Below are 15810 nucleotides of genomic sequence, written 5' to 3'. Positions count from 1 at the left end.
GGGCTCCGGGAGCGACGACGAAAAGCAGGTGGTGAACGACTTCTCATGCGACCATATGTGCGGTTAGAGGACGGTACCCATGTATCAGCAACCAAGCGCGGAGAACGATTTCGAGGCGATCGGCTGCGTCGCATAAAACCTCTCGAGGCTCCAGGGCGATAACTCTCGCCACCGCGGTGGTCATCAAACCTGCGTCAGCAAACAAATGCGCGTTAGCCTCGTTCACATAACTGTAGTAAAGACACAGGCGCCTGAACCATATCAGCGGTGGTGGGTGTCGTACCTTCTATTGCGATCCCAATCCATCCCTGGGGGCCGGGTCGGGTCGACTGATTCCAGAAAGGCGAAGTGAGTAGAACGGGTGAAAAGCGAACAGATCTCAGACTGCTTCACACTTGATTCCGATAGTCATTTTCTCGATTCTGGTGTGGTAGGTATGCAAAAAGTTGAGAGGTACTTCGTTGTGGCGAAAGCTATCAAGTTGGAGAAAGGCCCTTCCATATCACATGATTTGTCCCTTCCACATTTAATGTGATGTACAGGCCATGCATGCCTTATCAATGGCGCAGATCCCGTGCTAAATAGGTACTATTATATTACGGAGTACTCCGTACAAGTCAAGCATCTGAGGACATCATGTTCGAGACGATTTGCCATGTAGCCACCTGTATACTACCTAATTAAAAAGCCTTTAAAACAACAGCAGCCATAACAATGATAGTGGTTGTACCCCCGATCACGCCGTAATTGTACACAAAATTCAATGCTTGCCTCTTTTTTCTTCATTCTTCAGCCGCTTTCGGCTCTCTTGCGCGATCATATCGCTCAGATCCTCCTGGAAACCCCAGTTCGGGTTTGTTTCACGCTGTCTGTGAGTCTCATAGAGGTTGCGTATACTCTCCTTGCTGATGCCTTCGTTGGCCTGTAGAGCGTCCGGGTCCATAGACACATCAATGTCACCGGGTTTCTTCCGCTTCTTATTCTCCTCATCAGCGCCAAGCACAGGCAAATTTCCGGAGGACGCATTCAGGTCGTAGACCCTGTCCCCTCCAAAGAATCCCCGGACGTTGGTTTGCCGCTCGGGAATAACTTGGAAAGCGCTCTTATGCATCGTCGATTCTTCAGTCTCCGTCCCGCCGTAGTGCTTCCGCACATCAAACTCGCCCGCCACATTTTCGGCTTCAACAAACTCCGATGGGACCGCGGAGGCCAGTCCGCTGGGTGTCTCGAATCCGCTGGGTGTCTGCACTCCTTCCATATCCTCCTCATCGACTTCTTCTTCCTCTTCCTCCTCTTCTTCGCTCTCCTCAGATAGCTCGGGCGCCTGCAGTTCTCCCCACAGATCCTTCTCCACGGGTTCACCCTGTTGGACACTCTGCTGTGGCTGCAGCACCCCGAAAATATCACCTCCATAAAGAGGCCTGTTATGCTCATCGACCGGGGGTTTACCATAACCACCGGGGTGATACCCCCACATGGCACCGGGAGGGGGCGGTGCGTTTAATCCGGGGATTTTCAGAGCTGGGTAAGATGGAGGCGGCCCGTATCGCTGTTGGTTGATCAACCACGGGGGGGGAGCACCGGGTGGCATACTGAGGGCTTCCTTCAGCTCAGGACTAAGTTCTCCTGGCCGTAGGTGCTTGAGATTGGTCTCGTACTCCTTCCCTTCATAGTACACCTCTCCGTAACGCGTCAGCTCTGGCTTTGTTTGAAACCGGAAAAAAGCCTCATATAGCTTCTGATAGTCAATATCCAGCCTTCCCATCTTAGGCTGGACTCTTTCCCTTTGCTTTTGTTTCAAGCTTGCCTGCTCTTGTTTCTCTAAAGCAGCGTCGCGCATCTCTGCGATACCCGTCTCTTGGATGAACTTGGGCAAGGCGAACGGAGGCTTCTCGATACCTCTTTTAGATGACAGATACTCTCGTTTGAGCGACCAATGGGACGGAACGGGAACGACATTGCGATGGGCTTTGATGTGGACGAGTAATCGAGGATCAGGGGCGGAAGTATCTGTCCATTCAACTATTTCAGGCCGCCGAACCATTGCCTTGAGCTCAGCAACGGACAGCTTGCTTAGTTCCTTGCGCTTTTTCTTCGACAACTTTGGTTCGCTTTCCTCTTCATCCGGGATTTCATCGTCGTCGTCATAGTAGATTTCCGGTTTCTCGGCTTCTTTCGACTCTGTTTTCGTCTCTTCGGTCTCATCGAATCGGTCGAGGACACCCTTGTACATCTGCCATAAAGGGTCTTCTGGATCAGGCGACGCGAGTCGTACATCGGATCCAGTATTTTGAACCTGAGTCGATGGTGTAATTTTCTCAGGGGCAGTCCCCTCGGGTGTCTGTTCTTGCGCCGAAGTGCTTGGAGTATCGTTGGCCTTGGAGAGAAAAGAATATGTAAGTCTTCGCTGTTCATTCATCGTTTGGAGTAGCCATACCTGAGCTTTCAGGGCCTTTTTTCTGGCTCTCCGCAACTGATTTTTGCTTGGTTTCATGATGACCGCTAGGAGCGCCAAAGCACCTCTTTGAGGGAGATTTTTGAAACTATTGGATTTAATAATAGCGCTTGACCTATGAATATTGACGTAGGTTCGAGTAGCCGGGGCTGCCAGGCTAGTATGCTGCTTGAAAGATCCACAGGTTGAGTTCAAGGTTGGGTTCCTTGCCGCATTGCAATCACGTGGTCATCCAGGATAGGTAAGCTACCAGGAACTCTGCACCAATTTACCTTGGTACACCTACCTACTTCTATAGGAGCACTATCACTCGGTAAATTCTCTTCTACTCCGCCGGGAGCTCATGCTTCATTTGGGATACGTTCTCCTACACACTGATGTACACTGAAGTAGTGCCACAGTACCCAACTACCTGCCGGGCGTGGCACCATGCCAAGTTTCCCAACTAGACATAGGTAGTAAGGCACTTGGCATTCGCATCGAAAAGTAGCATCCTTTAATGATATCAAACTCATACACTAGCGGGCTTAATATGTGCAGCCTTACCAGTTGAGGTCAATTTTCTCATTTCCCTCTTGTCTAGGAGTATACAAGGAACTCGGGAAATCTACCCCAATAATGCTTCAACGTGCAACACAATAAATGCATTGTATAGCATGAGATGGTAGAAGTGTCAAAGAAAAAGGTGGTAGGCGCGCGTCTGTCCACCAACTCACTGCCATTCGATGAATCCGTAAAAAAAGAACATGCAGTGTGACTTAATGGCTAGGAAAATCGGACACCGAGACCCCAGGCTTATATGGGTATTGGATATGATACATTCCGAGTAATTGCAGGTTAAAAATACATCCATTATTCCAGAACTGGTGTCGTCGTTTATTTCTTCTTCTTGGCCGTTCTCGACTCTGTTTCCATGGTCAGGACGATGCGAAAAGCTTCTTCGGTGATGTCACATACCTGCCGCAGTCCTCTTCTTCTTGGGCCTGCCTTTTCCTCGTAGCTTTGCACTGTCCACACGATCAGTCATGGGTCTAACTGGTTGAGAGGCGGGCTCCATACATCTGAATTGCCTCCTCTCTATCATCCTCCACCTCATCAAATGTTGTCAATCCAAGTGGACGATACGCATCTTGCAAGTCGCGAAAAGAGACAGTCTTCTTAGGGTACCAGGACGCAAGCGCTGGTCCACGCAGTCGTTGGCGGAGAATCTTGTTTCCCAAACGTAACCGATCCGGGTTAAACGTCGCTGAAAAGATGCGACACTGAGCCTGTGAGAGTTTAAGGTCAGACTCCGTTGATCATCAAATCCTCGAGGCAATACTGTTTCGATTATTTACCTTCGCTAGGCTCAGTATTCGGGTGTATGGCACTGCCATTGTTCGTGCATTGGACATCGCAAGTGTCGGAGACTCTGGAGGCCTTCGGAGTTCCCTTCCTGAATTGCCACGTGACTAATCGCCCCACGTTTGTGGAGGTCACATGATACGCATGCTTCTGCTCCATAGAATACGGAGTACGTGCTGCACCGAACGCCTAAGATTCTAGACGCCTTTCTCTCCTCATCACCGAAGCCCGATGAGTCAAAAGAGAAAGTCGGTTTTCTCGGGGCCTTCGGAAGACAGTCTCCGAAGGACAAAGCCAAAAGCGCGCAGGTCGGGCAGAGCTCAGCCGGGAAATGAAAGTCATGGATCCATACCAGCTGTCACATCATCTTTTTCCGTGCAAACAGAGACTGAGAAAACCCCCTGTTTGAAGGTCGATGACAACATCTACCCGCCTTCGTTACCTCCCATACTCGACACCGCGCTGGAGAAGGCAGTTTTTACACATCCTGCTATCACAAATGATCTTGACGCAACATACGACCGGCTTGAAATTCTCGGAGACGCATACATTGAACTTATGGCGACGAAGTTTATCTGGAATAAATATCGCGATATCAACTCGGGTCACATTTCGCAAATCAGGGAGCTCTTAGTGAAAAACGAGACCCTAGCTGAATATGCATCGATGTATGAGTTTGATCGCAAAGCATCTGTGCCACAGGAGTATTTGACCCAGCCCAAGCGGTGGATGAAGACCAAGGGCGATATCTTTGAGGCTTACGTGGCTGCCGCTATATTATCTGATCCCATCACTGGCTATCAGAAGGCTGAGAAATGGTTGACACAGTTATGGCTGCCTAAGCTTTCAGGTCTTGCGGTTCAACAGCCGGTCATGAATGCAAAGGAGAATCTTGCTAGAAAGATCATGGGCAAAGACATCAAGTTGAAATATATTGATGAGCGTGAGCCTATCCAGCCAGAGAAGGGGAAGCAAACATTCTTCATTGGTGTGTATCTTACTGGATGGGGTTGGAGCAATAAGCATCTTGGTTCTGGTCAAGGACCTAGCAAAGCTGTGGCTGGGAACGAAGCTGCGCAAAGGGCTCTCCAAAATACTCCATTGATCGATGAAATAGTTAGAATAAAAAGGACAAAGGAATCTAATAAAAGCTGTTTGTCATAACAATAGTCTAGGTTTCTAGACACTTTATTTATAACGTTTTCAACCATTGAGCGGTCTAAACCTATAAGCAATCCATTTTCTTCTGCACCCCCTATCTAATTCAGAACTTTAACTTTAACGCGTCTTTTTCTACTACTATTATCAGAAATATATATTTCTAAAAAGAATTAAATTTAGATAATAATATCGGCTGCTAAATTAAATAAATTTTTAATTAAAAATATATATAGTAAACCTATTTAGAGTTTTAAAGATAACTTTACTGCAACAGCTAAATAAAATTAAATTATAATCGGAAATACGCGCTAATAATTATAAACTAATTAAAATTAAAAAATAATTACTTCTAAAATAATTACTTAATATAGATAAATAAAAGTTTCTAATTTAGCCGAAATTTCTACGTAGAATAGTTTAAAGATTATTTAATAATTATTTATAAAGTATATCTATATCTCTTAAAATTAACTAGTCTTATAAATTTATTAAATATTATTCTAAATTTTATATATACTATACTAGGTATATTACTTATTATCGAACTCTAGGAGCCTTAGGCACCTTGAATGCCTTAGGCCCTCTAGGGTTTCCTAATTAGGAAGTCCCTATTGACCTGACTAGATAATATGAACCAATGAGAGTTGAGGAAATTAACAATTAAACTAGATGACTAATTAAATCTAGTATATAACTCTGGGTAACTCTAGCCCGGAGCCATAGGTTAGTAGGCCCTATTTATAGTATAGTCCTAAAGGCCTAAAGTCTTCTAAAAGCAGGCAATTAATAATTAAAATTAGAAATAATATAGAAATACTAGAAGATAACGCAAGCAGATAATATAATAAAATTAAAAAAAAATAAATTAGAATAATGCAAATTAAAATAATAGAAATTAATAGAATTAATCTAGTAGTTACCTAGACAATAATAGCTACCTAAAATAGATACTTAATTCTACTAACTAAATATCTGCTTAAAGTAAACATTTCTACTATCTAACACACCCCTCTAAATTCTAATATTAAAAATAATAAAATCTACAGACTTTCCAGACAGTTTAACTAAAATCTTATTTTTAAATAGAAATCCTATAAAAAAGTAAAATTAAAATAATAATTTAAAAATATTCTTTATATTTAGATATTTTATAAATTTCTAATATTTCTAATAGGTTAAATATTTAGTTTGACTGTTAGTAATTATCTAATTAGTTAAAATCTATTAAATCTAAATAAAGCTATTTTAAATTTCTTAGTACAGCTAATAATAGTAAATATCTATATATTTTAGTTTTAATTTATAAGCAGAATTTTATTTAATAAATAAGGTAACTATTTGCCTATTATTATATTTAATTATAAGCTTTTAACTAGAGTTAAACTCTATAGCTAAGAAAAACTGTTTTTACTATAAAAACTGCTTACTAGCAGTAAATAATATAAGAAATTTAGCTTTAATAATAGAAAATATTATAATCTTCTATCTTCTAGTTAACTAATTAACTAGTCTGCTATATAAAATAAAAATATATTTTTTAAAAGATTTTTTACTAATAGAATTAATAAAGATAATATTACTAGCAGACCTAAATAGATTTAATTTAGAAAATAGTATAGGTTCTTAATAAATAATTAACTAATAACATATTTTATAGAGATAAAAAATTAAATAATTAGCTACTTTTATATATCTAAAAATCAGCTTAATTAGAAATTCTAATAATTTCTAACATACGTAGGCAATATTAGACTTAGAAATAATTACTATATATAAAGCTAACTCTGCTTTCTATTAATATAGATTTATCTTTTTTAGATTTAGTATTATTTTATTAGCTAAAATATCTAAATTTTCTACTAAAACAGTATTTTTAGTAACTTTTAATTAGTTAGATAAAAATAGTAAGCGATTTTTTTAATATAGTCTTTTTACAAGATCTAAAGCTTTTTTTTAACTTTTTTTAATAAATTTTTATATTTAGAAATTATATTATTTTACTTAGATTCTTAATTTAATAGATTAAATAAAAAGCTTATTTTACTTTTTTAATTCTTTCTCTATTTTTTTTCTAAAAATAATAATATTATTATTTATATAGATAACTAAAATTATAAATTTATTAATATAAATATAGAGATTCTTTAGAATAAAGTCTAAATTTAGCTGTTTTAGAGCTCCGCCTATTTTTTATTATTATAAAAATAGAGCCCTTTATAGTCTATATAAAGCTTTTTTTAATTTAAAATTTTTATTTTTAAGGCCTAGCCCTAGCGGCGATAAAATATAAATTATTTTATTAAATATACTATTTAGAAAAGTATTTACTATATCTAATTAAACTATTTTTAAATTAAAAACAGCTACTAGAGTAAGAATAATCTATAAAATTCTAAACTCTAAGATTATAGCCTTAGTATTAAGATTACTAATTAGTTAAAAATCCCTTTTAATATAAATTCTTACTTTAAACTTGGATAGGAAATTTAAATAGTTAAATTTATAGGTAAAGATCTACTTTAGCGGTAAAATTTATTAGTTTAGACTAATAAAATTGATTAAAATAGAGATTTATATATCTATATTAATAAACTATTAGTATTCTATCTCTACAGCTCGAATCTAGTTATTTTAAAATAGATTATTAACTATTTTTTACTAGTTAGCAGATAGAGAAAATAGATTATTTTTATATAATTTTTTATAACTTAAATTAGTCGAAAATATCTAAAAAATTATATAATTTCTTAGAGTTTTTAATAGTCTAAAATCTAATAATAGTAATTATTACCTTTTTAATCTAGCGGCTTTATAATATAATTATAATTATTAAATTTAAACTAACTATTATTAATAATAATATTAAAGATAGATAGAATAGATAACTAAGATAGTAAATTAAATAAATTATCTAGAATTATATTATTTTAACTAATAGAATTCTCTAGATCTTTCTTATTTTTTTCTTTTTTTTAATCTTTTAAAGATTCTAAAATATTTACAGAGTTTTTTAAAGTTCTAGAATTTTCTAAATCTAGAGATATTTCTATATTTTCTAACTTATCTAATCTAGCTTTAATTAAATTAATTAGATTATTAATTTCTGAGTTAGTTAGGGCTTTAGCTTTTAGCCTTAGATTAGAATTAAATTCGCTTAATTAGCTAGTAAAATTATTCTTATAGACCCTAAATTTATTAAATATATAATTTCTTACAGAGATAATATTATTTTTAAATAGAATCTAGATTTTTTAGATATTTAAAACCCTATACCTAACTAAATAGCTAATTAAAATCTATAGTTAAAGCTTATTTAGCTTTGGAATATTAATAATCTATATATAAGCTCTACAGCTAAAACACTTTAAATTTAAAATATTAAAATATTATAATATTATATAGCTAGATTTCTTAAATAAAATAGTATATAGAGCTTTATAGAAAGTTTTCTATTTTAAAGCTTTAATTAATATTTAATTTAAAATATAAATCGCTATACTAACTACTTTAAACTATAGAAATATAGAACTTCTAAAGTTAACTAATAGAAAATAAGTTTTTATAATAATTAGTCCTTTAAAATATTTAGAAAATAGATTTTGTCAGACAGTAGAGGTGCCTGCCTCAGGCAGCCATTTAGTCAGCAGAATCAGGCATCTGTTTCAGGCAGCCATTATTGTCTAGGCAACCACCAGATTGATTCTATTGATTTCTATTGTTTTGATTTGCATTGTTCTGATCTATTCTTTCTGATTCTATTGCGTCATCTGCTTGCGTTCCTACGTCATTCCTGATTTTGATTGCCTGCTTCTAGAAGACTCTAGGCCTTAGGACCATACTATAAATAGGGCCTTCTGACCCATGGTTCAGGGCTAGAGTCAACCAGAGTTGTTTACTAGATTCAATTAATCATCTAGTTCAATTGTCAATTTCCTTAGCTCTCATTGGTTCATATTATCTAGTCAGGTCAATAGGGACTTCCCAATTAGGAAACCCTAGAGGGCCTAAGGCATCCGAGGTGCCTGAGGCTCCTAGAGTTCGATAGTTATGAGCCCGGTCCGCTACCCCTATCCGACCTGACCGACCTTATCAACCTGTTTTGACCATTCTGATTGGTCCGATTTATTCGACCTATTCGACCAATTTGACCGATTTGATCTGTTTGACCTGTTTGACCTGTTTGACTTGACCGATTCGACCGATCTGATTGGACCAATTCGACCGATCTGACCAGTTGACCCGATTCTACCGACCTCTATCGATTTCTACCGACTAATCTGACCTGATTATCGATTCTATCGATTCTGACCGACGTCATCAACCGAATTCGACCATTCTAGAAGGCTCTGACAGCTCTAGAACGTTCTATCGAAAATGACCGACCGAATCTCGACCATTCTATCGACCTCATCTGATTGGCTCCTCTGGTTTCGATCAATCAAAACCCTTGCCCTAAATAAAGGGGTGTGGGGCTACATCAATCCTGACCAACCAGAAGAGCCTATTCTGCCGGAACGGCCCGCCTACCCGTTTCCATCAAGGATTCAGGGAGAAGCTACGTCAATCCTAGACCTTTCTCCAGCCAATAGGGAGCTCTACCGAGACCTCCTACGCGAGTATGAACTTCAGATGCGCGAATTTGACCATGTGAATAAGGGTCTAACCCTAATTCATATGATTATTCAGAATTCGATTAGTCAGCAAAACAAGCGAGCAATCATCAATACGAATTCCGCCTATCAGAGCCTTCGAATCCTCCGAGATAAGCTGGCACCGACAAATGAAGCAAGAAAACGCGATGTGATTGGTCGATACCACCAGCTTAGGGCTCAGGGCTCCTCTGTTCGAAGCCCTAATCTAGAGTCCTATATTTCTCAGTGGGAAAACCTTTATTCCGAAGCCCAAGAACTCGACATAAGCGAGGTCAATCCACCAATCAGAGCCCTCTATGACTTCCTAGAGGCGATCCATACTGTTCAGCCCTATTTTTCAACCCTCTGGCACGACAAATTGATCGAAAAATCCGAGCGGAACGAGCCAATCCCGACGTTCTACGAGGTGACTAAGCGGTTCAGGGACCATATCAAACTAAGCCCAAAAAGGAATAGTCACATGGCAAACATTGCAAACGCGACATTCATGGGCCAATCAGACAACCCGAATGCTAGGCCTAGAATCCCTAGAAATAGGCCTAGAAAATGTCCCTGCCAATCAGAGCCAAATGACGGTTTCCATGACTTCAGCGAATGCCTCTATACCAACCAATCAAAACGCCCTATTGGATGGTCACCTGATCCTGAGGCACAAAAACGATTTGAACGGGCCAATCAGAACCCTGGATTCAAAAGGGCCTATGAAAATGCGCTGCAGAAGTTCAAAACCAGTCAAACGACCAATTTAACCGTCACTATGGCAACTGTCGCCCTAGCAACCGCTCAAACAACCGATTCTAGATCTGATTGGGCCTTCGACACCGCTTCAAACACCCATGTTTGCAATGATTTGTCAGCCTTCAAGGACTATACTCCTAGGGAATCGAAAGTCCTAATAGGCGACACACATGCAGAGATCCTAGGTTTTGGAACAGTCCTGATGAAGCCGTCAAACTGCTATGGAAAGCAGACTACCTTTGAACTGAAGGACTGTGCCTATGTGCCTAAATTCCATATAAATATTCTCTCTGCAATGAAGGCCAAAAAGGCGGGAATATTCTATAATTCTAGAGTTCCTTGCCTAGAGGGCCTAGATGGGTCGAAAGTCTGCCAGATATATGAAACAGGGGGAATCTCCCTAGTTAGATGGGGCGAATACTCACTTTCCGCTCACTTTACTATGGGAAACCCATATAAAAGTGAGAGTTTTGGTCAGAATGACCTACCGGACCGATTTTCGACTCTAGAGCTGGAAGACTCTAGAAAACAGACCAATCAGACCAGTCAGACCTATCAGATTCAGCGGTCTGATCAGCCAATCATCTCAAAGGGGTCAATAGAACTATGGCATCAGCGATTAGGGCATCCAGGCATTAAAGCCCTAAAACATCTTGAACAGGCAACTAGTGGGGCAGAATTGACCAACCAGAGCGAGGAACTAGGACCCTGCGAGACCTGCCTAGTTTCCAAGTCAAAACGCCAGATTTCTCGACGTCCTATTGGTCGAGGCGATCAGCCATTCGAGACAATCCACTGGGACCTGATTCATATGAAGCGGGGCATGCGAAATATGAACTATATTAGTCATATTTATGATCCAATGACGCATTTCCACATGGCCCAGACCCTGCAGACCAAAGAACAGGTTTCTAGGTCCCTGAATTCAATGATTCTATTGGTCAAGAACCAGTATAGAGTCTCGCCAAAGCGGGTCCATTCAGACAATGACCTGAATTTAAGCGAGTTCATCGACCAATCAGAAGGCCTGATTTTCAATACTTCACCGCCTGACCAACCAGAACAAAACCCATTTTCTGAACGCTCTGGAGGACTGATTATCATGAAATCTCGCCTCCTATTGGTCGACTCCGGGATCCCCATGTTTCTATGGCCAGAAGTGGTTAGCGCGGCGACCCACATCCTGAACCGAACACCAATCAGAGCTCTAGATTGGAAGACCCCCTATGAAGCTCTATATACTGCCTTACCCGAGAAACCCGGCTATATGACGTCAAAACCCGATATCTCAAACTTGAAACGTTTCGGTTGTAGGGCCTACACGCGGATTATCAATATTCCGAGGCTGAGTAAGCTTCAACCGCGGGCCCTGATTGGATATCTAGTCGGGTATAGGGCTTCAAATATCTGGAGGGTCTGGATTCCATCTAGAAATAAGGTCATTTCTGCAAGAGATTGTGTGTTTGATGAATCTAGGGTCTATAAAGACGATCCTACTGGTCAATTAGGCGAACTTGACCCTGACCTAGGGCTAGAAGTCAAAGCCCTAACTGACTCAGAAATTAATGACTTAATTAATTCAATTGAAGCTGAGTCAGATGAGTCAGAAAATGCAGAAATGTCTCTAGATCTAGATGATTCTAGAACCCTAGAAGACTCTGCAGATGTTCTGGAACCTCTAGAAAATCAAGAAAAAGAAGAAAATGAGGAATATCTAGAGGATTCTATTGGTCAGGACGACATAGTTCTAGGTGATTTACCTGATTCACCGCCTCAATCACCTGTTCCGCCTGCCCCTGATGTCGTCATCGATAATAGTCAGTTCAAATTCGACGATTATGACGACATTATGAAGCCGCTAGGCCTAAAAAGGCAACGATCGCCATCACCGGACCCCGAACCATCGAAAATTCCGAGAAATTATGCAATTCTTCAGGCATTTTCGACTGATTTAGGTCATAAAAAACTGCATAAAAATGACCTACCTCCTCCACCTGCCAACTGGCGAGAAGCGGTCAATAGTCCATTTCGAGATGACTGGATTCGAGCTGCAGAGGTAGAATACCAGCAGCTTACTAATATGGACACATGGACTCCTGTTTCGATCGATTCTATTGGTCCAGACCAACGAGCTCTACCGCTGAAGTGGGTCTTTACCTACAAGTTCGACCAATCAGGCTTCCTATCGAAATTCAAAGCAAGGATTTGCGTTAGAGGGGACCTTCAGCCAATCAGTGACCTCGATACTAGGGCTATAACCCTAGGTTCTAGAACCCTGCGGGTTGTTCTTGCCCTAGTAGCTGCTTTTGACCTAGAAGCGGTCCAATTAGATGCGGTGAACGCTTTCCTGAATAGTCAGCTTGATGAAACAGTCTATGTTTCACCGCCTCCAGGGCTAGGCCCTAAAAATAGGATTTTTAAATTGAAAAAGGCCCTATATGGACTGCGTAGGGCGCCGTTTCTATGGCAACGAGAAATAGGCGAAACCCTAAAACGACTAGGTCTAGACCCTATTCCAGAGGATCCCTGTGTTTATGTCAATGAATTCATGATCTTAGTCATCTATGTAGATGACATCATCATTATTTTTAGAAAAGAAAACAGGGAAAGGGTCGAAAAAGTGAAACAAGCCCTCTGTTCGACCTATCAGATCAAGGATCTAGGCGAAATGACGCAATTTCTGAATATGAAAATTCATCGAAAAAAGTCGAAAAGGAAGCTCTGGATCTCGCAGAAGGACTATATCGAAAAGATCGCTCACCGCTTTCACCTGACCAATCGGAAGCCTCCAAAAACACCGCTCCCGGCAGAAAATCTAGATATCTCGGCTGATGAAACGACGCTAGGCCCAAAAGAGATAAAGCTATACCAACAAAAAGTAGGGTCAGCCCTATATGCAGCGATTATCTCTAGGCCCGATATCGCCTACGCATGTCAGAAATTGTCAGAATTCCTGACTAAGCCGACTTCTAGACATATGGAGGCAGCCAATCATCTGATCTCTTACCTCTACGGAACACGCCATTGGTCAATTGCCTACCAAGGACCTATACCGCCTTCCCAATTAGGTCCATTCAGGGTTGCCAGCGACGCCGCCTTTGCTGATTCTGCCGGCAGAAAGTCTTCTGAAGGGTATATTTTTACCCTATATAGCGGACCAGTTGATTGGTCAGCTAGAAAACAGAAGACTATAACACTTTCCACCACTGAAGCTGAATTCCTCGCGTTATCTACCGCTAGTAAGCAGTTTTTATGGTGGAAACGGTTTTTCTCGGCTATAGGGTTCAACCCTAGTCAGAAACTTGCAATTGAATGCGATAATAGGCAGACAGTTGACCTGCTTATTAAGCAGGACTCTGCTTATAAATCGAAACTAAAACATGTGGACATCCACCGCCATTGGCTGCGCCAGGAAGTTCAGAATGGATCTATTCAGATTCAATGGGTTCCGACCAATCAGATGATTGCTGACGGTCTGACTAAGCGTTTGACCTATCAGAAACATCAGGAATTCATGAAACATCTGAATATGGAAGATATTTCCGAATTGTCACCTTGACTTCACTTTTCTATGGGATTCCTACCTAAAAGTGAGGTTTTGATCAAACTGTCTGAAAAGTCTGCAGGTTCTACTATTTTCAATATTAGAACCTGGGGGGGTGTGTCAGACAGTAGAGGTGCCTGCCTCAGGCAGCCATTTAGTCAGCAGAATCAGGCATCTGTTTCAGGCAGCCATTATTGTCTAGGCAACCACCAGATTGATTCTATTGATTTCTATTGTTTTGATTTGCATTGTTCTGATCTATTCTTTCTGATTCTATTGCGTCATCTGCTTGCGTTCCTACGTCATTCCTGATTTTGATTGCCTGCTTCTAGAAGACTCTAGGCCTTAGGACCATACTATAAATAGGGCCTTCTGACCCATGGTTCAGGGCTAGAGTCAACCAGAGTTGTTTACTAGATTCAATTAATCATCTAGTTCAATTGTCAATTTCCTTAGCTCTCATTGGTTCATATTATCTAGTCAGGTCAATAGGGACTTCCCAATTAGGAAACCCTAGAGGGCCTAAGGCATCCGAGGTGCCTGAGGCTCCTAGAGTTCGATAAATTCTACTTTAATAATAATTTTTATTAATATCTTTATTTTAACTATATATCTAATATATAATATTTTTAAGTAACTATATCTAAATCTTTTATATTATTAATTACTATTATTAAATTTTCGCGATTTAATATATATAAAAATAATTCTATTATTAAACTATATATTTAGTAATATCTAACTATAAAAGCCAGCTTTAATATAATTAAATACTTTATTAAAATTATTCTAGATATTAGTTACTTATTTATAATTACTAATATTAAATTTATATTAGTACTATCTAATATTATTTTTTAAAATATATTTTACTCTATTAATATCTTTAGTATTAAATTAAAATATATAGTTATATACTATATTAAATTTACTATTTATTTCTCTAGTTAAATTTAGTTAGCTAATTATAAGATTAATAATATTTTTACTTAAATTACTATTTATATATATCTAGTTAATAGCTTAAAAATATATTTACTTATTAAAATTAATATTATTATTTATAAAGATTTTTTATTTAATTTTAATTAATATATTACTACTATTTACTTTTATAGTAATTTAATTATTTTAATTATAGTTTAGATAAAGAAGAACTGTTTAATTAATATACTAATTTATATTAATAAATATATTATTATTCCGCTTTACTATATTAGTAAAATTTTTATTAAAATTTAATTGCGATTACTAACTAAATATAACTTAATATTTAAACTAACTAGTGGTATAATAGGCTAATATCTAACTATATAAATATATTTTATTAATAGTAATTTTTTTTATGTAAATATTTAACAATTCCCTAAAACTAGTTATAATTATTTACTATAAATATTTAAATATTATTACTAATACTAAGTTCGCAACTACTTATCTACTTAAAAACTCTAGTAATTAATTCTATAATTTAGATACTAAAAAAACTGTTATTTATCTTAATATTAATAATATATTTAACTATATATTAATATAGGCTGCTAATAAAACTTACTATAATTCCGATTTTATAATATCTAATAATAAATATATTAAAATTCTATTTAATAGTATTACTATATACGCCGGCGAATTAGAATAAATTATTTATTATTTTAAAAAATTAGTCTGTTACTATAATATATAGATAAATAAAAATAGATTAAATATTAATATAGTTTATATACTATCTAACTAATAAATATATATTTTTATAAAAAAGAATTAGTAGAACTATATACTGAAATTAAAATTTTATTATTAACTGTTAAAGAGTCGCGCTTTAGTTAATAAAATATTTAATAAATTTTATTATATAAGTAAAATAAGCTATACTATTAGCTATATACTATCTATATATTCTATATTTATAATAT

At 37.9% G+C, this 15810-nt stretch overlaps 3 protein-coding genes across 3 annotated transcripts; 2 read left to right on the top strand and 1 right to left on the bottom strand.

Annotated features, from left to right (window-relative positions):
• Positions 1–760: 760 nt before the first annotated feature.
• On the bottom strand, positions 761–3831 carry ATEG_07968 (uncharacterized protein; the record flags this gene model as incomplete). Its single annotated transcript, XM_001216589.1, has 7 exons — positions 761–2407; positions 2438–2543; positions 2728–2737; positions 2868–2900; positions 3413–3462; positions 3515–3723; positions 3793–3831. The coding sequence occupies 7 exons, from the start codon at positions 3829–3831 to the stop codon at positions 761–763; spliced, it is 2094 nt and encodes a 697-aa protein (XP_001216589.1).
• A 634-nt stretch (positions 3832–4465) lies between these two features.
• ATEG_07967 (ribonuclease III) lies at positions 4466–5160 on the top strand (the record flags this gene model as incomplete). Its single annotated transcript, XM_001216588.1, has 2 exons — positions 4466–4787; positions 5141–5160. The coding sequence occupies 2 exons, from the start codon at positions 4466–4468 to the stop codon at positions 5158–5160; spliced, it is 342 nt and encodes a 113-aa protein (XP_001216588.1).
• Positions 5161–9334: 4174 nt separating this feature from the next.
• On the top strand, positions 9335–13909 carry ATEG_07966 (uncharacterized protein; the record flags this gene model as incomplete). The annotated part of the gene is made up of 3 exons (XM_001216587.1): positions 9335–11699; positions 11859–13482; positions 13675–13909. The coding sequence occupies 3 exons, from the start codon at positions 9335–9337 to the stop codon at positions 13907–13909; spliced, it is 4224 nt and encodes a 1407-aa protein (XP_001216587.1).
• Between the last annotated feature and the right edge of the window lie 1901 nt (positions 13910–15810).

The sequence above is a fragment of the Aspergillus terreus genome, genomic scaffold (assembly GCF_000149615.1).
Source record: "Aspergillus terreus NIH2624 scaffold_12 genomic scaffold, whole genome shotgun sequence".
Classification (NCBI taxonomy): Eukaryota; Fungi; Ascomycota; class Eurotiomycetes; order Eurotiales; family Aspergillaceae; genus Aspergillus; species Aspergillus terreus.
The sequence above is the reverse complement of the archived record's forward strand: the minus strand, read 5'-3'. Positions and strand labels throughout refer to the sequence as shown.